Source organism: Lepidochelys kempii, chromosome 15 (genome assembly GCF_965140285.1).
Source record: "Lepidochelys kempii isolate rLepKem1 chromosome 15, rLepKem1.hap1, whole genome shotgun sequence".
NCBI lineage: Eukaryota > Metazoa > Chordata > Testudines > Cheloniidae > Lepidochelys > Lepidochelys kempii.
The window spans coordinates 16,731,414-16,754,590 of record NC_136394.1 but is presented as its reverse complement, the minus strand read 5'-3'; the positions used below and the strand labels follow the sequence as shown (position 1 = coordinate 16,754,590).

Below are 23,177 nucleotides of genomic sequence, written 5' to 3'. Positions count from 1 at the left end.
CTGTTGCTCAGATGTAGAATAGCAGCAGGAGGAGGAACTCCTACTTCTAAAGACAGGTTTCAGAGTAGCAGCTGTGTTAGTCTGTATCCATAAAAAGAAAAGGAGGACTTGTGGCACCTTAGAAACTAACAAATTTATTAGAGCATGCTCGGGGGTCGCATAACTAGTTAGCATTCCAGAGTCTCATTCGTTATCGGAATTAACCAGACAAATCGCTCCACCAACTAAGGACGGCCACGTCCACGAACGAGACTCTGGCATGCTAACTAGTTATGCAACCCCCGAGCATGCTCTAATAAATTTGTTAGTCTCTAAGGTGCCACAAGTACTGCTTCTAAAGAGAAAAGCTAAGCTGTGTCCATGCAAGACGTTCTCTTTCAAAATGCTGCTAAACTCTGTGGCATGGATGTGAGAACAACTTACTGAGGGGCTCAGGCCCTGATGGAGATGAAGGATAATTAAAAGCCTGAGCTGCTGCTTTGTCAGCAACAATTGGGAGAAAAAAAAAAAAAGCAGGGATTAAGCCCTGTTTCTTCTGACCTTCCGCTGGTATGGGAAAAGTCAGGGGTTTCCCTGTTAATAGCCACTTCGGAGGCACGCGGTTCTCAGGATGAAGGCTGCAATGCTGCATGGGAGGCAGTGCTGTATAAGGGGACAGGGCTGCGAGTCAGGAGATAGCGGTTCTGCTACTGACTCTGCCATTGACTTGCTGTGACTGGTTTGTGCCTCAGTTTCCCAATCTATAAAATAGGGATGAGTCCATATTTCTGTGAAGTGCTTTGAGATTTGAAAGGCACCGCAATCTGGGACAGACCAACTGTTTCCTTTTAGTACAACAGCATAAACACACACAGTGTTGCTGTGGATTTGCCTCTGTTTTTCCAGGTGCAAATATTTGTATTTAAATGTCTGCGTATCTGCAAGTTGGATAGTTTGATATCTCACGATTGCCATGTTTGCAGGTGCAAATGTGAATCAGTTTGAGCCACTGCTGAAAATCAAATACAGCATTTCCAAAAAGTCAGGATAACATAAAGATGCTACCTTCCATGACCTCAGCTGACAGCATCCCCCCGGCATGAATAAACTGTCTATATGTAGTTTGCATAAGGGAAGACTGAAATAATTGTCCTCACAATGAAAGACAGTAACTTAAAAGAAGATCTCACAATGGGATTGTTAGGATATAGATATTCAGGCCTGTCTGTAAAGGCCTATACTCTAATTTAGGTGTATTTTTATCACTTAGCTAGTTACAGAGGTATAAAAGAAAGAATCAAAATCACTGTCTGCTGGTGTAAGGGCCTTCTCTTACTGTGACAGTCTGAGGCCCTGTTCTTAGGTGAAGATCTCTGGCTAAGCAGCAGAGGCAGCCGTAAGCTGGGAAGCGAACGGTCAGATCCTCACATTCCAAACTAGTCACATTGAAATAAGGTGCTATGGGGCTGTTAGGAATACAGTCCTGTCCTGATAATGCCTATCGCCTCCAGAGAAAGGGAAGTGCCTAGAAAATGTAAAAGGAAACTTAGTTTGATAGCATCCTGTCTGGCAAGAACTCACTTATCAATAGACACAGCTGGGAAACCCTTATGTCTTTATAGATGTAGTTGTGAAATCCTCATTTCTCTATTGTTCTATCATTGTAGTCCCCATTTCCCTATTGTTTGTCTGTATAATCTCTGTCTGGTTCTGTGATTGTTTCTGTCTGCTGTATAATTAATTTTGCTGGGTGTAAACTAATTAAGGTGGTGGGATATAATTGGTTAAATAATCATGTTACAATATGTTAGGATTGGTTAGTTAAACTTCAGTAAAATGATTGGTTAAGGTATAGCTAAGCAGAACTCAAGTTTTACTATATAGTCTGCAGTCAATCAGGAAGTAAGGGGGGGGATGGGAACAGGGAATGGGGGTGGGGAAATTGGAATCATGTTTTGCTAAGTGGGGGGGGGAATGGGAACAGGGACACAGGTAAGGCTCTGTGGTGTCAGAGCTGGGAAGGGGGACACTAAGGAAGAAAACTGGAATCATGCTTGCTGGAAGTTCACCCCAATAAACATCGAATTGTTTGCACCTTTGGACTTCGGGTATTGTTGCTCTCTGTTCATGCGAGAAGGACCAGGGAAGTAGGAGGGTGAAGGAATAAGCCCCCTAACAGGTTTCAGAGTAACAGCCGTGTTAGTCTGTATTCGCAAAAAGAAAAGGAGGACTTGTGGCACCTTAGAGACTAACCAATTTATTAGAGCATAAGCTTTCGTGAGCTACAGCTCACTTCTTCAGATGCATATCGTGGAAACTGCAGCAGGCTTTATATATACACAGAGAATATGAAACAATACCTATTCCCACCCCACTGTCCTGCTGGTAATAGCTTATCTAAAGTGATTTCCAGCACAAATCCAGGTTTTCTCACCCTCCACCCCCCCACACAAATTCACTCTCCTGCTGGTGATAGCCCATCCAAAGTGATAACTCTTTACACAATGTGCATGACAATTAAGCTGGGCTATTTCCTGCATAAATCCAGGTTCTCACATCCCCCCCACCCCCATACACACACAAACTCACTCTCCTGCTGGTAATAGCTCATCCAAACTGACCACTCTTCAAGTTAAAATCCAAGTTAAACCAGAACATCTGGGGGGGGGGGTAGGAAAAAACAAGAGGAAACAGGCTACCTTGCATAATGACTTAGCCACTCCAAGTCTCTATTTAAGCCTAAATTAATAGTATCCAATTTGCAAATGAATTCCAATTCAGCAGTTTCTCGCTGGAGTCTGGATTTGAAGTTTTTTTGTTTTAAGATAGCGACCTTCATGTCTGTGATCGCGTGACCAGAGAGATTGAAGTGTTCTCCGACTGGTTTATGAATGTTATAATTCTTGACATCTGATTTGTGTCCATTTATTCTTTTACGTAGAGACTGTCCAGTTTGACCAATGTACATGGCAGAGGGGCATTGCTGGCACATGATGGCATATATCACATTGGTGGATGTGCAGGTGAACGAGCCTCTGATAGTGTGGCTGATGTTATTAGGCCCTGTGATGGTGTCCCCTGAATAGATATGTGGGCACAGTTGGCAACGGGCTTTGTTGCAAGGATAAGTTCCTGGGTTAGTGGTTCTGTTGTGTGGTATGTGGTTGTTGGTGAGTATTTGCTTCAGGTTGCGGGGCTGTCTGTAGGCAAGGACTGGCCTGTCTCCCAAGATTTGTGAGAGTGTTGGGTCATCCTTTAGGATAGGTTGTAGATCCTTAATAATGCGTTGGAGGGGTTTTAGTTGGGGGCTGAAGGTGACGGCTAGTGGCGTTCTGTTATTTTCTTTGTTAGGCCTGTCCTGTAGTAGGTAACTTCTGGGAACTCTTCTGGCTCTATCAATCTGTTTCTTTACTTCTGCAGGTGGGTATTGTAGTTGTAAGAAAGCTTGACAGAGATCTTGTAGGTGTTTGTCTCTGTCTGAGGGGTTGGAGCAAATGCGGTTGTATCGCAGAGCTTGGCTGTAGACGATGGATCGTGTGGTGTGGTCAGGGTGAAAGCTGGAGGCATGCAGGTAGGAATAGCGGTCAGTAGGTTTCCGGTATAGGGTGGTGTTTATGTGACCATTGTTTATTAGCACTGTAGTGTCCAGGAAGTGGATCTCTTGTGTGGACTGGACCAGGCTGAGGTTGGTGGTGGGATGGAAATTGTTGAAATCATGGTGGAATTCCTCAAGGGCTTCTTTTCCATGGGTCCAGATGATGAAGATGTCATCAATATAGCGCAAGTAGAGTAGGGGCTTTAGGGGACGAGAGCTGAGGAAGCGTTGTTCTAAATCAGCCATAAAAATGTTGGCATACTGTGGGGCCATGCGGGTACCCATAGCAGTGCCGCTGATCTGAAGGTATACATTGTCCCCAAATGTGAAGTAGTTATGGGTAAGGACAAAGTCACAAAGTTCAGCCACCAGGTTAGCCGTAACATTATCGGGGATAGTGTTCTTGACGGCTTGTAGTCCATCTTTGTGTGGAATGTTGGTGTAGAGGGCTTCTACATCCATAGTGGCCAGGATGGTGTTATCAGGAAGATCACCGATGGATTGTAGTTTCCTCAGGAAGTCAGTGGTGTCTCGAAGGTAGCTGGGAGTGCTGGTAGCGTAGGGCCTGAGGAGGGAGTCTACATAGCCAGACAATCCTGCTGTCAGGGTGCCAATGCCTGAGATGATGGGGCGCCCAGGATTTCCAGGTTTATGGATCTTGGGTAGTAGATAGAATATCCCAGGTCGGGGTTCCAGGGGTGTGTCTGTGCGGATTTGATCTTGTGCTTTTTCAGGAAGTTTCTTGAGCAAATGCTGTAGTTGCTTTTGGTAACTCTCAGTGGGATCAGAGGGTAATGGCTTGTAGAAACTCGTGTTGGAAGTTTGTGGTTAGATTTATTAAAATGAGAACTATCCTGAAGGAGGCTGTACCAGTACAGTAATATCTCGGTGCCCTGAGGGCAATGGCTCTGTGGTGGAATTAACAAACTCAGTTCCTTCCGTGTTTCAAGATTAATTCTAAAATCAAATTTAATTTAGTCTATATGGAATTAACAAGCAATCTGGAGTGTGTTTTAGGAAGGTATAAGCCATTTGGACTTTGGCTGGAGGAGCCTGAGGAATGGAAAGTCAAATATTAACATTATCCATTTTCTTGGAGTTTAGTGGAGCAAATCAATTACCTAGAGTTAGTGCATTTCCTGTGAGTTGGCCTTTAAAGGTATTGGTGATGAGATACAGAGAAATCCCAGTGACCAGCTACAATTGATTTAAAAGTTTCCAAGAAAAGGGATCTTTGACAGAAATCTTGGAACCTTGTTTTCTAGAGGTGGTGAACAGATCTGAGTGGACTCTCCTAGGTGAGAGATTCTGTCAAACTGCCTACCTAAAATCAATTTGTATTTCACCTACTAAAGCCACATCAGTATTAACCTGTGGAACAAATGAAACATTGATTAGATTAATATTTTTCTCTGAATACTGAACTACAGTCTTGTGGGCACAGAACCTAGTTCAGCAGTCAGGCGAATAGGATCAGAAGTTCTGTGCCCACAAGACTGTAGTTCAGTATTCAGAGAAAAATATTAATCTAATCAATGTTTCATTTGTTCCACAGGTTAATACTGATGTGGCTTTAGTAGGTGAAATACAAATTGATTTTAGGTAGGCAGTTTGACAGAATCTCTCACCTAGGAGAGTCCACTCAGATCTGTTCACCACCTCTAGAAAACAAGGTTCCAAGATTTCTGTCAAAGATCCCTTTTCTTGGAAACTTTTAAATCAATTGTAGCTGGTCACTGGGATTTCTCTGTATCTCATCACCAATACCTTTAAAGGCCAACTCACAGGAAATGCACTAACTCTAGGTAATTGATTTGCTCCACTAAACTCCAAGAAAATGGATAATGTTAATATTCGACTTTCCATTCCTCAGGCTCCTCCAGCCAAAGTCCAAATGGCTTATACCTTCCTAAAACACACTCCAGATTGCTTGTTAATTCCATATAGACTAAATTAAATTTGATTTTAGAATTAATCTTGAAACACGGAAGGAACTGAGTTTGTTAATTCCACCACAGAGCCATTGCCCTCAGGGCACCGAGATATTACTGTACTGGTACAGCCTCCTTCAGGATAGTTCTCATTTTAATAAATCTAACCACAAACTTCCAATCTCAGTTGCTATCTTGATGTATTCCCAACTCAGCGTGTGGTTTTTAGCTCCAAACAATCCGTTAGAACTGACGTGTGTGACACCATTAACAAGCAAAAAGAAAAGGAGGACTTGTGGCACCTTAGAGACTAACCAATTTATTTGAGCATACGCTTTCGTGAGCTACAGCTCAGTTCTGTTAGTCTCTGGTTAGTCTCTAAGGTGCCACAAGTACTCCGTTTCTTTTTGTGAATACAGACTAACACGGCTGCTACTCTGAAACCTACCATTAACAAGGGGTCAGCATTCAGCTGAACAACAATACACGCTACAAAATGCCTTTTAGCTCAGATGTAAACCCAAAGACCCTGACCATTTTTTATCACTTTGATTAGGATTCTGAAGGCTGGTGTATTGATTAAACACTAGTTTTTTGCCTATCTAAAATATCCATTTTTTTTCCATTTCATAGAATCATAGAATCATAGAATATCAGGGTTGGAAGGGACCCCAGAAGGTCATCTAGTCCAACCCCCTGCTCGAAGCAGGACCAATTCCCAGTTAAATCATCCCAGCCAGGGCTTTGTCAAGCCTGACCTTAAAAACCTCTAAGGAAGGAGATTCTACCACCTCCCTAGGTAACGCATTCCAGTGTTTCACCACCCTCTTAGTGAAAAAGTTTTTCCTAATATCCAATCTAAACCTCCCCCACTGCAACTTGAGACCATTACTCCTCGTTCTGTCATCTGCTACCATTGAGAACAGTCTAGAGCCATCCTCTTTGGAACCCCCTTTCAGGTAGTTGAAAGCAGCTATCAAATCCCCCCTCATTCTTCTCTTCTGCAGGCTAAACAATCCCAGCTCCCTCAGCCTCTCCTCATAACTCATGTGTTCCACTCCCCTAATCATTTTTGTTGCCCTTCGCTGGACTCTCTCCAATTTATCCACATCCTTCTTGAAGTGTGGGGCCCAAAACTGGACACAGTACTCCAGATGAGGCCTCACCAATGTCGAATAGAGGGGAACGATCACGTCCCTCGATCTGCTCGCTATGCCCCTACTTATACATCCCAAAATGCCATTGGCCTTCTTGGCAACAAGGGCACACTGCTGACTCATATCCAGCTTCTCGTCCACTGTCACCCCTAGGTCCTTTTCCGCAGAACTGCTGCCTAGCCATTCGGTCCCTAGTCTGTAGCTGTGCATTGGGTTCTTCCGTCCTAAGTGCAGGACCCTGCACTTATCCTTATTGAACCTCATCAGATTTCTTTTGGCCCAATCCTCCATTTGTATATGGTGATATTCTTTACCTCCTCTCCTAAACTGTTGTGAAATGTTAAACACTAGACATGCATCATCTCTGTGGCAGTTGCATTTCAGTGGTGGGTGAACGGTTCTCTTTGTAGTTTACCTGTTTATAAAGTGCTTCGGGATCGTTCTTGATGAAAGGTGCTACACAATGTCAGTGATCTGTTACTTGTAAGTAAATATGATTAAATAATTTTCAAATGTAAAGGGCTGCTTCTGAGTTGACCATCGAGTTTGGGAAAGGCGATTTTTGAACGCCATTGTGCTATCATTTAAATGTATAGCATGTACCCATGACTTTTACTATGAGTTGTAACGTTTTTAGATCTGTGTGTGTGTTTGTTTGTGTGTGTAATTTGAAACTGAATGACTTATTGTACACTCCCCGGGAGTGTTGGCTAGGTGGATGGTTGGGATTTTTTGGTCTAACTGGCACAAGCAGGGATGCTAGGTATCTTAACTGTCAGCAGAGAACTGAAAGTAAAGAAGAAAAGCCGTATAGCAGTGGTTCTCAAGGTTTAAGTTATGCACCACATATCTCAAATGTACTTGATACACGGCCTTAGTCATTATAATCAGCATAGTTATGGATTATCTTTTTATATGATATTGATCTTAATTAAACATGTGGACCATCTCAAATGCCTGGGCATTCTGCAAGGCTTGTGCATATGTTGATTTACTGAGCCAAGTATAAAGACAAACATCTTTTTATAAACTAACTGGATTGCAGCTTGCGTAGCCTATTTTGAGAACTGCTGCCCCATAGACTGTTTACCAGGAGTCGCTCCATTTACAAAGCTTTTGTGTTACAGCTTAAAATTGCTTACTTTTTAGTTTCACCGGTAGCCCTCAAAAACGACATCTAGAGTGACTGACTGACTGATTTTAGAAGGCCTATTGAATGCAAGCAATAAACCAAGACATGAGGCCTTCTGACATTTTATGTAAAATCTTTTTGGAGAGTACAGTTTGACAGGAAGTAGAACCTGTAATGATCCTTTAATTACATGGAGAGATACAAAGCTTATTAAGAACCACAAATTTGACTGTCACTTAGCCCAGATTAGAAAGCTGTCAGGGCAGGCAGGAGAATATGTTTGTCCCTGATAATGCGGGAAACTTGATGCACTAGAGGAATAAAGTAGTATTTGTAACCTCTAACAATGAATCCAAGTAGTTTCTGAAATACTTACAGCATTTCTTCATAAAGCCCTTCCACCCCCTTCTTTCCTGTTTACTCATGTATTCACATTGCTTTTCAACTGTCAGGGAGAAAAATCACCCACAGGTGCCATTTCAAAATGAAAGGCAGGTCCAGCAGAGCAGGGTTTGCATCGAGATCTCACAAAACTCGACAGGCTGCTTTTCTTATCATGCCAAAGGGGATGTCTCCAAACTATTGTCGTGTCCTGCTTGTAGTCAAGTTCAGAAGGAGTGGGAATGTGTTGCATGCCACTCCGAGAAGGAACCCAGCCAATTATTCAGGTTGTTAAGTGCAGAACGCAAGATTTCAGCTGGATTTGGAGCTCATTAGCCACAGGGTGTGAAGTAACAGCTTGCTGCTTTCCATGGACAGACTACTACTACACTGCAGCCGGCCAGAATGGAAACTGTGCTGCTTGTTAATGAGATACCAGCATTTGACACGGAGGGGGTGGTATAAAAGGAGTTCTTTTTAAAAAGAAAGGTGGTTAAAAAATAAAATTGCTGAACATCAGCCCACGAGGAAGGCACATGCCTATGTCTTTGGTTTAACGCTTTGTGTCTGTCTCTCTTTCTCTCTCTCTAGTTCTTTGACAATGCAAAACAGCCAAATCTACCATGGTTTTGCTGCCTGATTGTCATGTCATTCCTTCACAGATGGGTACTCCACCATCGATCACCGGGACAAAGAGCGCAAATACAAGACCAATGACACTATAGGGGACGCATCGGAGAAAGAACCTTTAAAAGTAAGCTTCCAGCTATTCCAAAGGCTGCTTAATGCCATTACAGAATGGGACATCCAGTGTCAGGCAGCAAGGAACGTGTGTCGCAAATACACAGCAGGGGCTTGTAAATGGTTATCTATAAAGGCACCATTTCGTAAGTGATCACTAGTTAGCCTTAAATGGAAGCAAATTCTGCTTTCTAATAAGGGAGCAACTGCTGGAGATGGTTTTATAAGCTGATATGTGCTCAAGTTCCTGTAGGTAAATAACGGTTTTACAAAAGAATGTGTTTGCTTTATCACTTTCAGCTCCTCCATCTAGGTACATTCCCCAGCCCTAAAGTGTATAGCTCTGCAGGAGACTTTGTTCTGAGAATAGTCACATCAAGCAGTTACTTCCCACCATGGAAACCATAAAGGAGTGTAGCTGAAAGCCTGTGTGTCTTTGTAAAGCTGTGTGGTGTATATAGCTCCCAGCCCTCGCTCAGACTCTCCCACACATGGACTCTGTATATGGGTTGGTCTCTCTCACTCTCTTACACAGAGCCTTCTTTAAAATGGATTTCCAACTTTCTTCTTCCACGCAGTTTCCTCACTGAAAAGTCAGACTTGAATCTTCCACTTCCATTGTGGGCTGCTGAGTTTAGCAATACAGGCTGCATGCTAGTAATTGACTCTATGCAATTTTTCTTACATTCATGCACAATTTTAGCTAAGTTTTTATAAGCAGTTGCTTTATGCCTCCAGCAGTGCAGTGGCACATGGGACTCCTCCCTACCTTGCAAAAACCCACGCACACACTCTTGTGTGTCAGCAGTGGGAAAAACCAGACAATGAAACAAGAGTTTGTGACAGAAATCACTGCTCCCCGCCTTGGTGCTGGTGTTGGGAACCTCAGTGCTAGGGAGCCCTGAGGATCTGTGGTGAAATCTCCTCAGTGTTTTGTGGGAACTCCAGAAGATCCAGATGCTTCAGGTTAAATGGCCAAGCGGTTGAAAAGGAAAGACTTTTCAATTAGTGCAAAACACTGAGCAAAGGCATGCAGAAATAAGATAGAGAAAAATCTTTCCACAGAATGAGCCAGTTGTACACCTGCCTGGCGATGGTCTGTCTATATTAACATGTGGACACAAACACTCACCATCCAGATTTGAGCATAGCTACCCCTCTTCTCTATTAAAGGTAGAGGCCAGCCGCAGTCCACACTTCAATTGTTCAGACACAAATAGTTTTTTCAAAGGCTATTTAAAACCTCTGCCTTGTCAGAAGCTTCTCATCTAGCAACCTTATTAATATAAGCCATTGTCTTGTGATATCCTTCCAGTGCCAAACCCTGCAAGCTTACTGTTGTTAGCTGGCCTGAATGAGTAGAAGTCTCACGTCATGTGGCTGCAGTGTGACTGAAACACTGACTTCTTTACCCCTTGGGTTAGCCCAGCCTCTGATCTTACTTTAATATGACCTTCCATTATCCAGTACTGTAAGTGGTTGAAGATTATGGCTGTGCATAGATTAGGCGACCTCAGCGACCCTTAAAGCTGTACTGCAAGGGAACAGCCACTGTTGTTTAAAACTAGCTGCCCTATTTAGTCCATGTACAATCCATTTGCTAAGCCTGCACCTATTGTGCTATATATAATGGGATTTGATAGCAATCACCTTTTGGTGTGAACATGTAGAATGCTAATTGCATCTATGCTTTACAGTCACTAGTAAAGATGGAAAGGAAACAAAAATCTTTGGTTCCTCTCACCTTTGCCTTTGGAAGGGATCGGTGCTTCCTTCATTAGTTTGTCATCTCTGTCCTTTCCTGTTTTACTGTGTAGTAGCCCTGATCAAACTGGGAAATTTCTATCTTAAGTGCTTAAGAGCAATTCACTTCGTATTATTCATGGTTATGTTTCAGGGTAAATTTCCAAAGTGCTACACAAAGATTGAGCCACAAGGCTCTGAGATTGCCACTGATGGGAATCAGTGTCTAAATCCTAGTTACCCACTTTGGAAATACCATTTGATTGACACAGATGTTATTCTGATATGGAAACAGATGGCCCAGCCTGAACCAGAGGTTAATGGTATAAGCTTTCCAATCCACCCGTCCACAGTCTTAGTGTACACTACAGGATGCTGAGGAGGAGGGTGAACTAGGGGAGATGGCTGCAAAGATTAGGATGTGGCTCTGCAGAAATGACAGAAAATGCTTCTTCCAGAGGAGAGGGGGATAGGTTGGGAGGAGAGAGGATGAGCAAGTGCTCTTTACTTTTACCGTGTGACACACACAGGTAGCCAAATACAGCCCACAGAGCTGTGCAATGCATCCCAAGGCCACCTTCATTTTTCCTAAAGTTGAGGTGCTCGGTGGTTCCATTGTGCAATGCTTTGGCTTGATCGGAGCAGGAGTTACTTGCATCAAGATGGAGCATTGGGACCTGTCTCTTCCCCAATCTGTGCTTCCTTCCTGTTAAAGATGGAGGACAGCCCAAATGCTGTCTGATTTATGCCACTGAGGTGCTGCCCGCAGGTTCCTGTCATGTTGTTGAAGCAGTCCTTAGTTGGGCAAAGTCTAGATCCCCCTTGCACTACCCCATCCAAGAGAAACGTGTGTGCTGATTTCTAGCTGGTGAACAATCCAGTAACCGCAAAAAGAACAGGAGTACTTGTGGCACCTTAGAGACTAACACATTTATTAGAGCATAAGCTTTCGTGAGCTACAGCTCACTTCATCAGATGCATTCTGAAGTGAGCTGTAGCTCACAAAAGCTTATGCTCAAATAAATTTGTTAGTCTCTAAGGTGCCACAAGTCCTCCTTTTCTTTTTGCAGATACAGACTAACACGGCTGCTACTCTGAATCCAGTAACTGTGGCTCAGAGGCTGTACGAGTGGCTAGGATTTGTGAATAATAATTGCAATGAAGTGAAGTGCTGCCACGAATGCTTGTCAGTGCCTGTGGAATAGCTCATGCCTTTGCCAATTTTGTTTCTTTCTCTCTCTCCACTAATTCCCCCCTTGCAATCCTTTGAGCTGACTGATTTGTTTGTGTTTGATTAATCCGCTCTGTTTTGCCTTTAACTCCTCACCCTGTTTGCTGCAGAATGACACAAATAGGAAAAACATTAACAGGAGTAACAGGGCTTCGGTGAATCTGGTGGATGCCCGTGACATTAAACCCCAGCCTGTTGACTCCTGGGTCTAATTTGCATGCATGGTAGGTCCTTTTAATGGTAATTGGTGCTAGTGATTACCGTGTCTCATTGTGCATGTTCTGTACCACTGCAGAATCTCTCCGAGGCTAACAGCTAACGGGTTCCTTTTAGGCAAATGAAAATGCATTGGAAAAGGGAGGTTTATATTGCGCACTGTATCTTTAATTAAACACAATAAACCACTGCTGTTTGATTAAAAAATAACCTGTCAAATAACCAGACAGTGAATTAATATTCTGACCGATGGGCTGTCAGAGGAAACGTAAAGGATCTCTGCTATTAGGACATGGGAATTAAATTGAATATAGTTTTCCTGACTGACCTCAAATGTTTACAGCCATTCCACCTCCCCCCCGCACCCTGTACTCATTACCAGGTTTAGCCTGAGTCCTCAGGAAAAGTACATCCTGGCTATTCATGGATCTCCCCTGAGGCTCCCAAGAATTCTATGGTCCTGTCCTCCGAGGGAAAGCTGGTGACCACGCACACAATTAAATTTCAAGGGGGGAGAACGTCAGTCATTTAAACATGGAGCCACAAGTCCCACCTTCTGCTCCTTCTTCTCCGCAGTTCAAGGCTTTTTTTTGGACCCCTTCTTGTTCTCTACCTTCCCTATGTGCCAAGCTCCTTAAAACTGTGCCAGCTTTTACCACTCCTGCTGCCACTAATCTGCCTCCTGCTGCCCAGTCTGTTATCCATGTTACACCTCCTGGCAGCCCGTCAGACGCCGCATTGTGTATAGTACAGACTGTGTGGCTGTCTGTGGACTAAAAGAATATCTTTAGTAACCATGAGGATTGCACTACACAAGTTCTCCTTACCCAGTGTCTGATAGTCCCTGAAGGCCCGATTTCCAGAGATGGTGAGCACCCACTACTCCCATTGCTCAGCACTGCAGAAAATCGGTCCTTTTCTCTACATGGAAATCACATTAATCAGTGAGAAGGAAACTCAAGTCATGAGGCGAGTGCAGTACAATAGGAGAGATCAGAATTCATGACTCATTCTTGTTTCCTTGATGGGAAGGGCTGGAACCCTCTGGCCACTGCAGCCTATAACAGACCCGTATAAGGCCTTTCTCAGCTAGGTGGACAATTCTCCCAGACCTGAAGAAGAGCTCCATGTAGCTCAACAGCTTGTCTCTCTCACCAACAGAAGTTGGTGCAATAAAAGATATTCCCTCACCCACGTTGTCTCCCTAGTTTTCCCAGTACATACTCAGTCTTTGGCTACTAACCATCCCCCTTCTGGTCTTAAATTGCTGCCACTGTCTATCCTGTGCCTGTGTTGGAGACAAATGGGTCTGTGGGCTTCAGTCCTTGGGGCTGTCAGTCTGGCACCTTTCGCTGGCTTTTTGTTGACTTCCAGAAGAAGCATTTCTTTAAATAATTAAAATTTCTGATTGGCTGCTTTGCTGATGCCCTTTGGGTGCTGGTTCAAAGAGCAATTCCTCCATCTCCTGAGAAAACCTAGAAGACATGCGCTGTCTTCACACAAATTCCTGACAGTAACAGACGAAGTAAAGCATTGGAGACCCGGGGCGGGGCGAGGGTGTAGGATGTGAATTCGCAGGGCTTTGGAAACCTCTGGGAGAATGTTTTTAAAAATCACACCTGAAGCTGGCAGAGTAACTTTGCAACATAAGCAGCCCCAGTGATGCTGCACTTCTCTGCTCTTTGCATTCTCCTGGCAACTCTTGGCAAGTAAGTTTAAACCTGAAACCGTCCAAGGTCTCAAATTTAGATTCACTTTGTTACTTTTCTAAGACCTTAAAATGATGGGGAAGGAAAAGCTCTTTAAACGTGTGTTGGGGTATTAAATTCATGTGAAGGTGAGCAGTAGTAGCACCAGCGGACACTTTGCCACTGCAGCGCTCGTACTGTTCCAGTCCTGAGTCGTGCTGGATGAGAGAACACCGACTGGGCCAAACTGTGTGGTGATTTAATGATGCAGACCCATAGGGGACTGGGATATACCCAGCAGATTTCTGCTTGCTTGCTTGAAGATTTTGAGTCCTGCTCTCTAAAAGTGAAAAGCCAGAGCACAAAAGCCACTGGACTTCCTGGTGCCCCCTTAGGACAGTGCTTTCAGGTGCATTAGGAATCAGGGGACCGTGAAATCCTTACTTAAGAGAAATTCTCATTGAAAGCAAGGGGAAATCTCTCGAGAGTAAGGGGAGCAAGGTCAGACACAATTCATGGGGTTCTCGCATCTGATTCCCCTGGGCACTGCCCTGAAAATTCAACCCATCCAGCTACTACACATGTGAAACCCTGGGGGCTCTGCTGTTGCCATAGATTATTTATTATTTGTATTATGATAGTACTCCAACCAAGATCAGAGCCCCATGGTGCTAGGTGCAGTAAGAAGTAGTGGTCCCTGCTCCAGAAGATTGAGATTTAAAGTTTTGACAGGACGCAGTAGTCCCACATTTGTGCAGTGATCCTTGAGAGTGGAGAAAGCATCGAGGGTGGGGGAGGGTACCTTTTTAAACTTAGGGTGGCTTTTTGGTTTTGTTGTTGTTTTTGGGTTGTTTTTTTTTTCTAATTTCTGCCCTTAAAGGAACTATGATATTGGGGGTGGGCGAGGGGGGTGGACTAGGGTGACCAGATGGCAAGTGTGAAAAATCAGGACAGGGGGTGGGTGGGGGGTGATAGGTGCCTATTGTAAGAAAAAGCTCCAAATATCGGGAGTGTCCCTATAAAATCGGGACATCTGGTCACCCTCAGGTGGACGCTTGCAGTTGTCCTGCTACCTGAGCTCACACTGTATGTGCTGGAGATAATCAAAGGTGCATTATTTCATATATTAATCAGCTGTGGCTTTATTTTCCAGGGCTAGAGTCCAACTGCTTCTTTTTTTTTTTTTTTTTTTATACTGAGGGGGGAAAAAACAAATTTGAACCAACACAGAGGATCTCATTAATCACCACTGCCATTCAAATTCGGAGGGCGCTGCATCAGTGAACAGTCTGCAGATTCTAGGAGGGTGTGGGGAGAAAACAGACAACTGCCATCAGCCAACCCCGGAGCACCATGCCTTACAGCAAGACAATTTGCTTTTTAAAACTCAATTACATTCCCACCAGACACAGCCACCTCCCTTTGTCCCCCTCCCCCAAAAGAAGAAAGAATCCAAGCTTACATCTAACTAGTGACTCTTAAATGAGGATGGTGCCAAGGATGAGAAGAGACGGTCACGTGGTGGGAAAGAGGACAGCTTTGCAAGTGAAAGAGGAACTGCAGAATATTTGAAATATATCCTTAGGTATAGTCATGAGGAAACTAGCACTTTTCATTTGTTTTTGTTTTTTGGGTTTTGTTTTGAACTGTGAATTTAATTTTTAAAAGATTTTTATATTAGGGAGTTTGGTTTTTTTGGTTTTGAGCTTTTATTATTTTTTTTCACAAGAAATGCAGGAACGTTGAGTGGGTTTGTTGGATTTTAAAGAAAGGAGAAAAAAACTATTTCGGCTGATTGAATGAACTGGAATGTAGACAACGAAGTTGATGCAAGCTGTATAATCTGCTATTAGAGGAAGCGATATCACACTGTGTTATATTATCATTATAATCTGGTGTAAAATACTTCTGCCTTTTGACTTCTGTAATGGTTCTATTTTTACTTCCACATATGTAAACAGTTTGTTGAAGGTTTCACTGTCCCAATTCAGAAATCTGTGCTGAGAAATGGAGTTGGCTGCCTTTTTATTTTTGTTGCTCATGATGATTGCAGTAAAGGAGTTGCTTTTTCCCCCCCAAGTGTTGATGTTGGGTTGATGGTTATTTAATCTTTAACATAATTTTATTTCCCAGAGCTGTTAACACATTGGGGAAGAATGGAAACTTCCTCATTAGGGAGTTCCGATTAGAACACACTGTAATCTGACGCCCCTTATATTTTTAATGATAGACTCGGTTGCTATTAGATCCATGCGTGTTTTCGGCTGTCGAGCCTGATGAAAAGTAACTGATATATTTCTTAAAGAAATCATCATCCTGGTTTTTTTGTGTTACTTAAGTGTGCAACCTAAAAACAAAAAGCAAGGGTAAAATTCAGCCTCTTGCTGAGGGTCTACTCAAAGCCACCTGGTAGGCCACAGGCAGACTCTCTGCACAAGGTTGAATTTTTGCCCCCCACAGTCACATTTTACACAATGCTATCTGGTGATGCTATGTATTAAATGCAAATCATTGATTTCCTTTGGGTTTTTGATCCAATGAGGGAGAAGGATGAAACAAGAATCAAATCTCTCTCCTAGCATTGGATGGATGCCTTTTACTTATTTTGCTTAGTTACCATTGTCATTTGGTTGCCATGTTTACACCTACAAGTTCTTAAATACAGTGTGACTGGAAAGCACATCTTTGAATCAAGCAAACTTAATTTTAGGTTTTCAGTGCCTGCCATTTCCTTTGTAAATTAAAAATGAAGAAGAAAAAACCCACAACAAAAAACAAAATATTACTGTAATAGTAAACGTCTAATTTTTTGTACAAAATTAAAAAACTAAAAAAAAAGCAAGCCTCAAGAGCTTCGTATCTTCTTGAGTATAATAAAATTTGACAAATACATATCTATAAATAAATATATATAGTTGTGCAGAGGATAGGTTGCCAAAACCGTGGAAGTAGTATGCAGGAGGACTGTTGATTCAGGGAAAGACTGATGCTCGAGCTACAGGCACTAACTTGATCCCCCTTCCCATCCCGCTCACGCACAGAGAGGTTACGTCTGGGTCCTAAGAAAGGTGAAGTTGCTGGGAGGTTGGTTATGTTTACCCTGGTGAGAGAGTCCTGTGAGGTCAAAGATGCTCAGCTGGGCAAGGGAGGCAAAGACAGATCCATCTGTGACCATTTGGATTCTGATGGGCGGGGAGTTTTTTCTTCTTGTAGATGTAAAGCATAGAGAGTGAAACCAGATACATAGTTTTACTGTATATTCTAACAACGGTGCTCTTTTCATACTTGTTCTACTGATAAGTGGAGACCCTTTTAACCAGGCTGTTACACAGAAGAGTTTTATACTGCTTTGGGTTCTGTACCTTGTGTGTTTTTGTATATGAAAGGATTTTTTTTTAAAAAAAATTTCTGCAGCAATTAGCAATGGAACCTTCTTTGTAGCCTATTAGAAGTGCATAAGGAAAGGTCCCAGGAGACTCGGGTATCAGAGTATTGTATTTACCAAAGGAGTCTCAGCAAAAGATTACTGCAGATAACTAGCCAAATGTTGCAAGGCTTTTCTGCTAAGTCTTTGCGATGTAGTCATTCTACAAATATTCCAAAGCCAGGGAGAGGTAAGGAGGGACAATGGCAAAAGGGGAAGGCTGTAGGAAATACCCTGGGGAGAGGAGACTGGCAATAAACTTAAATGATCTCCTATGCAGAGAGAGGCCCCTCCAACTAAAACCTAGATCTAAACACCCATGCTATAGGGATGTTAAAAATCTGGATCAGAATCCAGATTGGGCAAATGGCCTCTTTATAATTGGCCAAACAAAAAACACAGGGGTGTTCGAGAAGCAGATTGTGTTTTATATTCTAAGCAGAAACCATCCCACCCGATTAGACGGAATGGAGCTGGATGCTTGGAATCATTGTGGGTGATTGTTCTTTTCCCTTGTTTCCAGGTTTGTCTTTTTGTGACTGCTTTGTTTGCAAGGCTGCTTGCTCCTGAGTAAGACACCTCACCTCCCCCCAGTTAGTAGTATGCAGTGTTTATACCAACAGGCAAAATATCAGGACTATTAACAGGAGCAGTGTGGCTCTGACCACACTCACCACAATGAAGATTTACTCAGAGTATGTAGCAATAACAAGAATTTAATCCTGTACATTTCACTGCTTTTCTTCTGCTCCTCTCCTGCAAGCCTTTCCCTGGACAATGAGCAGAGAGAGGGATCCCAGGGCTGATTTAAGACATGAGAATGGCCTCCAGTGTCAGCAGCATCAGCCATAGACCAAATCAGGAAACTGTTTACTTTAAAATGATGCTGCTGATCAGTCCTAGCATCACATTTAATCAAGTTGCAGTGGAAGCATGCTGCAGGGGGTGGGCTCACCTGTGGGAGGCGCTCTTTTACAGAAATGTATTGGTGCAGGGCCGATGTATGGTAGCTATAGCTAGCTGATAACCTACTGGGACTTTTCAGGATGTCTCCCCTTACCCAGCCCTTCCAATCCCTCCCCCCACAACCCACCGGTTGCTTCCCATCTATGTTTGGGCTTCATTTGAGAAGATAGGGAATGTGAAGGAAGGACGCACTAGGCATTTTAGGAGCGTTTGACTGCAGAGGCGGGAAAGCAATAGTGTGTGTGACAAAATCAGTCTGAAGTCAAGCAGCATCAGGTCTCAGGATTAGGCATGCAACCGCCTCCCTGCCATTTGCTCCAGATGCCTGCACCATGACAGCCGGAGATCAGGCCCACAGAGGAGCAAGAGCTAGAAAAAACACCCCAGAGTTTCTAGTGTGTCCTTGTGGAGGAAGCTAGCAGGACAGTGGGTGCAGGCTTTCTGTTGATCAGGAGGAGGCGCGAACCTCTGTTGCCTCAGCTAGAGGGCTGTGATAAAGTGGGGGATAGTTTGATTCCCTCGGGGACTCAAGTTATCCCACGGAGCTCCGTCCCCAGGAAGCAGCCCTAGCACAGCCCATGGCACTACGCTGTGACCACTGAAGAAAACAAGTGCTAATTTTGGTGGGGCTCCCATGACTCAGGAGCCCCCTGTGGCTGTAGGTTTGGCTGCTGTGTATTGGAGTAATAGCTGTACCGAGTCAATAGGTTCCTACAGCTACCCATGGTGGGCCAGGCTGTGCTCAGTGCGGGATCCTAGGAGGGGTGCGGACATATGGGGCTCCAAGCTAAGCCACCTTTCTGCTCTCCTGATTCTGGAGCTGGCCAAGTACCAGTTCACCCCTCTGCATAACTTGGGGAGGCCCAAAGACTAGTGGCTGGACTGGTGGCCCACAGATCAGTTTGCCAGCTGTAGATTCCTGGAGTTTGGTGTGCTCTGGCCACCCCTCGCTATGGTCTCAGGAATGCTCCCTACATAGGGCAGAGTGAATAGTGCAGAGCAAGCACCACCCTTCTTTACCACCCAGGGATTCCTCCTACAGCTCTCAGAGCAGCACTGTCTCTAAAACATCATGAAAAGGACTGGTTTTGGGGACCAGGAACTGGCCCAGGATAGGGAGACACACAGAGGAAGCAGTGGTTTGCAAGTATGGTTCCACCACTCCAGTAAGCTCTTACCAATACTGATGAGAATTCGTGACACATGGCCTGCTACACACAAGGCTTGTGATATGCAAAGCACTTTTTCACCTGGGTTCAACTCCCAGAGCATTAGGATAGAGGGTCTCCCACTTTCGTTACTTACCTGCAGCTTACTGTGTGGTTTAGGCTTGATTACCAACAGGGATGGGGGCATTATAAGTTCCTAGACAGCGGAGGCAAAGCTTCTGGGGCCAAGGGCCATATTAATGAGGTTGATTTTATTGCTTCCTGCTGTGACACTCCTCATGGCCTCACTCTTTCTTTGAAAACCGTAATGTGCTGCTAGCTTCAGCCCATGCTTTTGTGCTGTTGGGGTTGGGGGTCTCTGTCTCTCTCTCCCCTCCCCCCTCCCCCCCATACTTTCAAAGGTGTTTATAGAGGTATAGTTTCTAGCAAAGTCTCTTCACTGTTCTGCTCCTAAAAAACTGATGTTTCCTTACCTTTCACAGAAAGGTTTTCCTCTGATTATCAGTACAGTAACTAGTCTAGTGCATTAAGGGACAGTATTATAAACTATTTTTTTCCCCTGTCTTAAATTTACATTGGGGTAGAATGTTCAGAAACACGATGGCAGGATGAGTCATGAGGGGGAAAGAGCATATGCTGCAAAACCTGCCAATCCAGTTGAGGATATAATTGTTCAGCAAAACAAAAACATAACTAGACTAAGAAGATTACTGGTAATTAGTAGCTAATGTGTTTGTAACTATCATGTGCCTTAAAATTTTCATGGTAGGAAAATAAAGAAAAAAAAATCACCAATGTGTTTTCTGTAATACTACTCAACATTATCGCTGTAGTTTAGACTGGTGGGTTTTTGCATTGTATTTACACTGTACTATAAACTGGAACACTTAGAATGGTTTTATTTTAAGAGTAAGATGGGGGAGGGCAATAAAAGATAATTATGCTTTCATAGAACAAATGTTACCATAACAGAATGTATTATTATAGGAATTTTCCATAACACCGATAAGTAGAATGCTTGTTAGAAACCAGGTATGTAGGATAACAGTTTGGTGTGTTTTCAATAAACCATGCCTGGAAAGAACATGTGTGTCATTGGTTATTTGTTACATCAGATGTTCTAAATATTCTCTGCCACATAACATCATTCAGCCAGGACACAGGGTAGTGGGACCCTAGCACAGGCCAGCAGTGTGCTGCAAAAAAACCTCTAGTAATGAAAGTGATTGGTGTATGCTTTAATGTACTGCAGCTGGAAACAGTAATTCTATGGCTTATGTTAGCATTATAGCAGAAAGCCATATAATGACTTTGGAGTGTAGATCATGGCTTTACTAAGACACAAGGGTGTTTCTGTGGAGGGAGGGAGACATCTGCATGGGTCTGTTCAAAGGACTCCACATTTGGATTGACAAGCATATCTTACTGATGGCTTTACCATTTGTGAGGTCACTGCCCTTTCCCCACGTCACATGGCTGTAAAGTGTGTGTGTGGGGAGGGGGGAGTAAAAAAAAATCAGAGATGCTAGGAATTGACTGGAGCTAGATGCATGCTTTGGGTGAGGTGTGAGACTTCTCTTGTGCTTTTCTTTTTTACATGCTTTTGGGGTATATTAGATAATTTAGTTTTCCTGCTGTGTGGAAGGGAGATCCACCCAGAAGCTGAGGAGACAACTTTCCAGTACATGACATGGCCCCTTGCTGACAGATCTGTTGTGTTAATTTTGATGGAATAGCTGGGCCCAGGCAATCAACAGTGTTAACGTGATCCTATCACTGTACAACACTAAAGAGTTAAACATGGTTCAAGGTTCTGAGTACAGAGACCTCAACCTGCTTAGTCTCATGACAACCGTCCCCATTAAACATTTTATAACCTTGTGTTGAAGGTGCGGTAAAAGAGAGAAAATCAGTCAAAGCATTTCAAATGTCAAGTATTAAGTAAGGCTTTCATTTTACAATATTGCTCATTCCCTTTTCCTTCAGCAGTAGAAAGTTTTTATAGGGAACCCCCCAGCCTGCCCCATTTGACAGTCTTTTAGAATTGGATAACTGTTCTTTTCTGGGGGAAAGAGAAGTTAGTTCAGCTGGCCTGGAGCTGATGATAAAGACCAGTCCCATTCTCTTGAAGATCAAACAAGGCAAATGGACACACAACATGACAGCAAAGAACCACCAATGTAGAAAATGCAGTTTCTGTCTCTGGTCCCTACTCCTGTAGCAACCTGGGACAGCACACGATCTTATCAGTCAACCCCAAGACCTGACAAACCAGTATGAGCATTGGGAGGTATAGGGCATTGCTTTTAGCTGCCTATCTGCTCATGAGCTTATAGCAGTGTTGTAAAAAATGCCATCTTGTCTGGCTAAGCCAGACCCTTACTAGACAGAAGGCAATTTGAGAAAGATAGAAAAGAGAAGAAATAAAGTGGAGAAAGGTCAAGGACACATGAGGGAGGGGTGACAGCAGGAACCCAAGTCTCCCATTTCAGGTGCTATTCAGAACTTAACCAAAGTGGTAGAAGTGATGATGTTATTGGTTCCCTCTCTCTGGCCTGGATTGGTCAGGACACCTTTCAGGTTCAGGACAATGAAGGCCTAACAGTGTGGTACTGGATCTTGGCATCCTAAGAGATGGTGGGAGTAGCAGCCATAATGATAAAGTTCTCTCCTTCCAGTCTACCAATTTCCACCATTTTGATTTTCCCTAAAGACTTTTTTTTTAAAGGATCCCCTAAAGGAGGTGGTGAGTGGCACAGGCCATCTCCTCTGTATTTGGTCTACCAATTAGATTAGTTAATTTCTGATTCCATTCTTCTTTTGTTTATTAGTCATGACCTTAACACAGTCCTTGGGTGGTATTAGCAGATCTTTTTGTTTGACCTAATCCAGTCTTTCACTTCTGTCAACTTTTATATAACAACTGAATGTAACAGGCTGAGTTGGATATTTGTGACCTTGGACAACGTAGAGAACAAATCTCTGCACAACAGATCTTCTCTGAGCTACACCCTTGAGGACGGATTCTCCCTGGCAGGTTTATCAATGTTGATCAGATCAGAGAGATTGATGTCGCAAACAGTGTCACACTTCCTGACCCCCACTCATCAAGCATGGGAAAGGCCCAGCAAAAATCTGTAGCAGTAATAGTACCCTGCAGTGAGGTGGCGAGCAAGAGGAGGCAAGGTTCTCCCGGAAGTTAAACAGTGAATCATATTACCAGTCAAACGTCATTATACCATTAATAAGTTATCACTTTTGAGGTTCCAAAGATGCTTGTTAGCAGTACTGGGGAGTTTATCTTCAACTTCCCTTCCCTCCTTTAAATCTCAGATGTCTGGAATGCATGTTGTGCAAAATCATCTGCTGCTCTTATACACACAAAGGAAACGTCTCATTTTACAAGCAATGTGGCTATTGCCCTCAGAATCTGGCTCCTAGTAGGTATTGCCAACATGCGGCTGCAGGAAAGAATCTGAATTCTGTTTTCGTTATGGCTGCACTAAAGTGGCAATGAATAATAGATGCTGTAGGTAAGATACTGAGCTAAAACAAATCTGTGGTTTCTACAGTTGACCTTTTACAGCTGTCAGAGTAATTTCATTTTCAGCTCATCATCTTCTGGCCAAACTGGAGAACGGAGTCCCTGAGGTGAAAGGTTAACGTGGGAACAATTGACATGAAATATCACAGCCCTGATCTGTTTCTGATTTCAACAAAATCTCCAGTGAGCTTCCTGTCACCACAGTGGGTGTTCACCAGGATTTTTTTGCTTCCTCCTGTAACAGCTTTATTTGTAACTAATGCACAGCATCAGCAGTGCC

At 43.4% G+C, this 23,177-nt stretch overlaps 1 protein-coding gene across 11 annotated transcripts in view; it reads left to right on the top strand.

Annotated features, from left to right (window-relative positions):
- The window catches only part of ARVCF (ARVCF delta catenin family member), a 444,466-nt gene extending 424,029 nt beyond the window's left edge, over nt 1-20,437 (top strand). For 10 of the 11 annotated variants that reach the window (XM_073313188.2, XM_073313190.2, XM_073313197.2 and 7 more), the window contains 3 exons: nt 8,838-8,929; nt 12,001-12,114; nt 14,948-20,437. In XM_073313188.2, coding sequence (XP_073169289.1) covers nt 8,838-8,929; nt 12,001-12,102 — 194 coding nt within the window. In that variant the 3' untranslated portion in view covers nt 12,103-12,114; nt 14,948-20,437. The remainder of the gene's footprint in view (nt 1-8,837; nt 8,930-12,000; nt 12,115-14,947) is intronic. The other variant, XM_073313194.2, reaches the window with a different exon arrangement.
- Nucleotides 20,438-23,177: the final 2,740 nt, after the last annotated feature.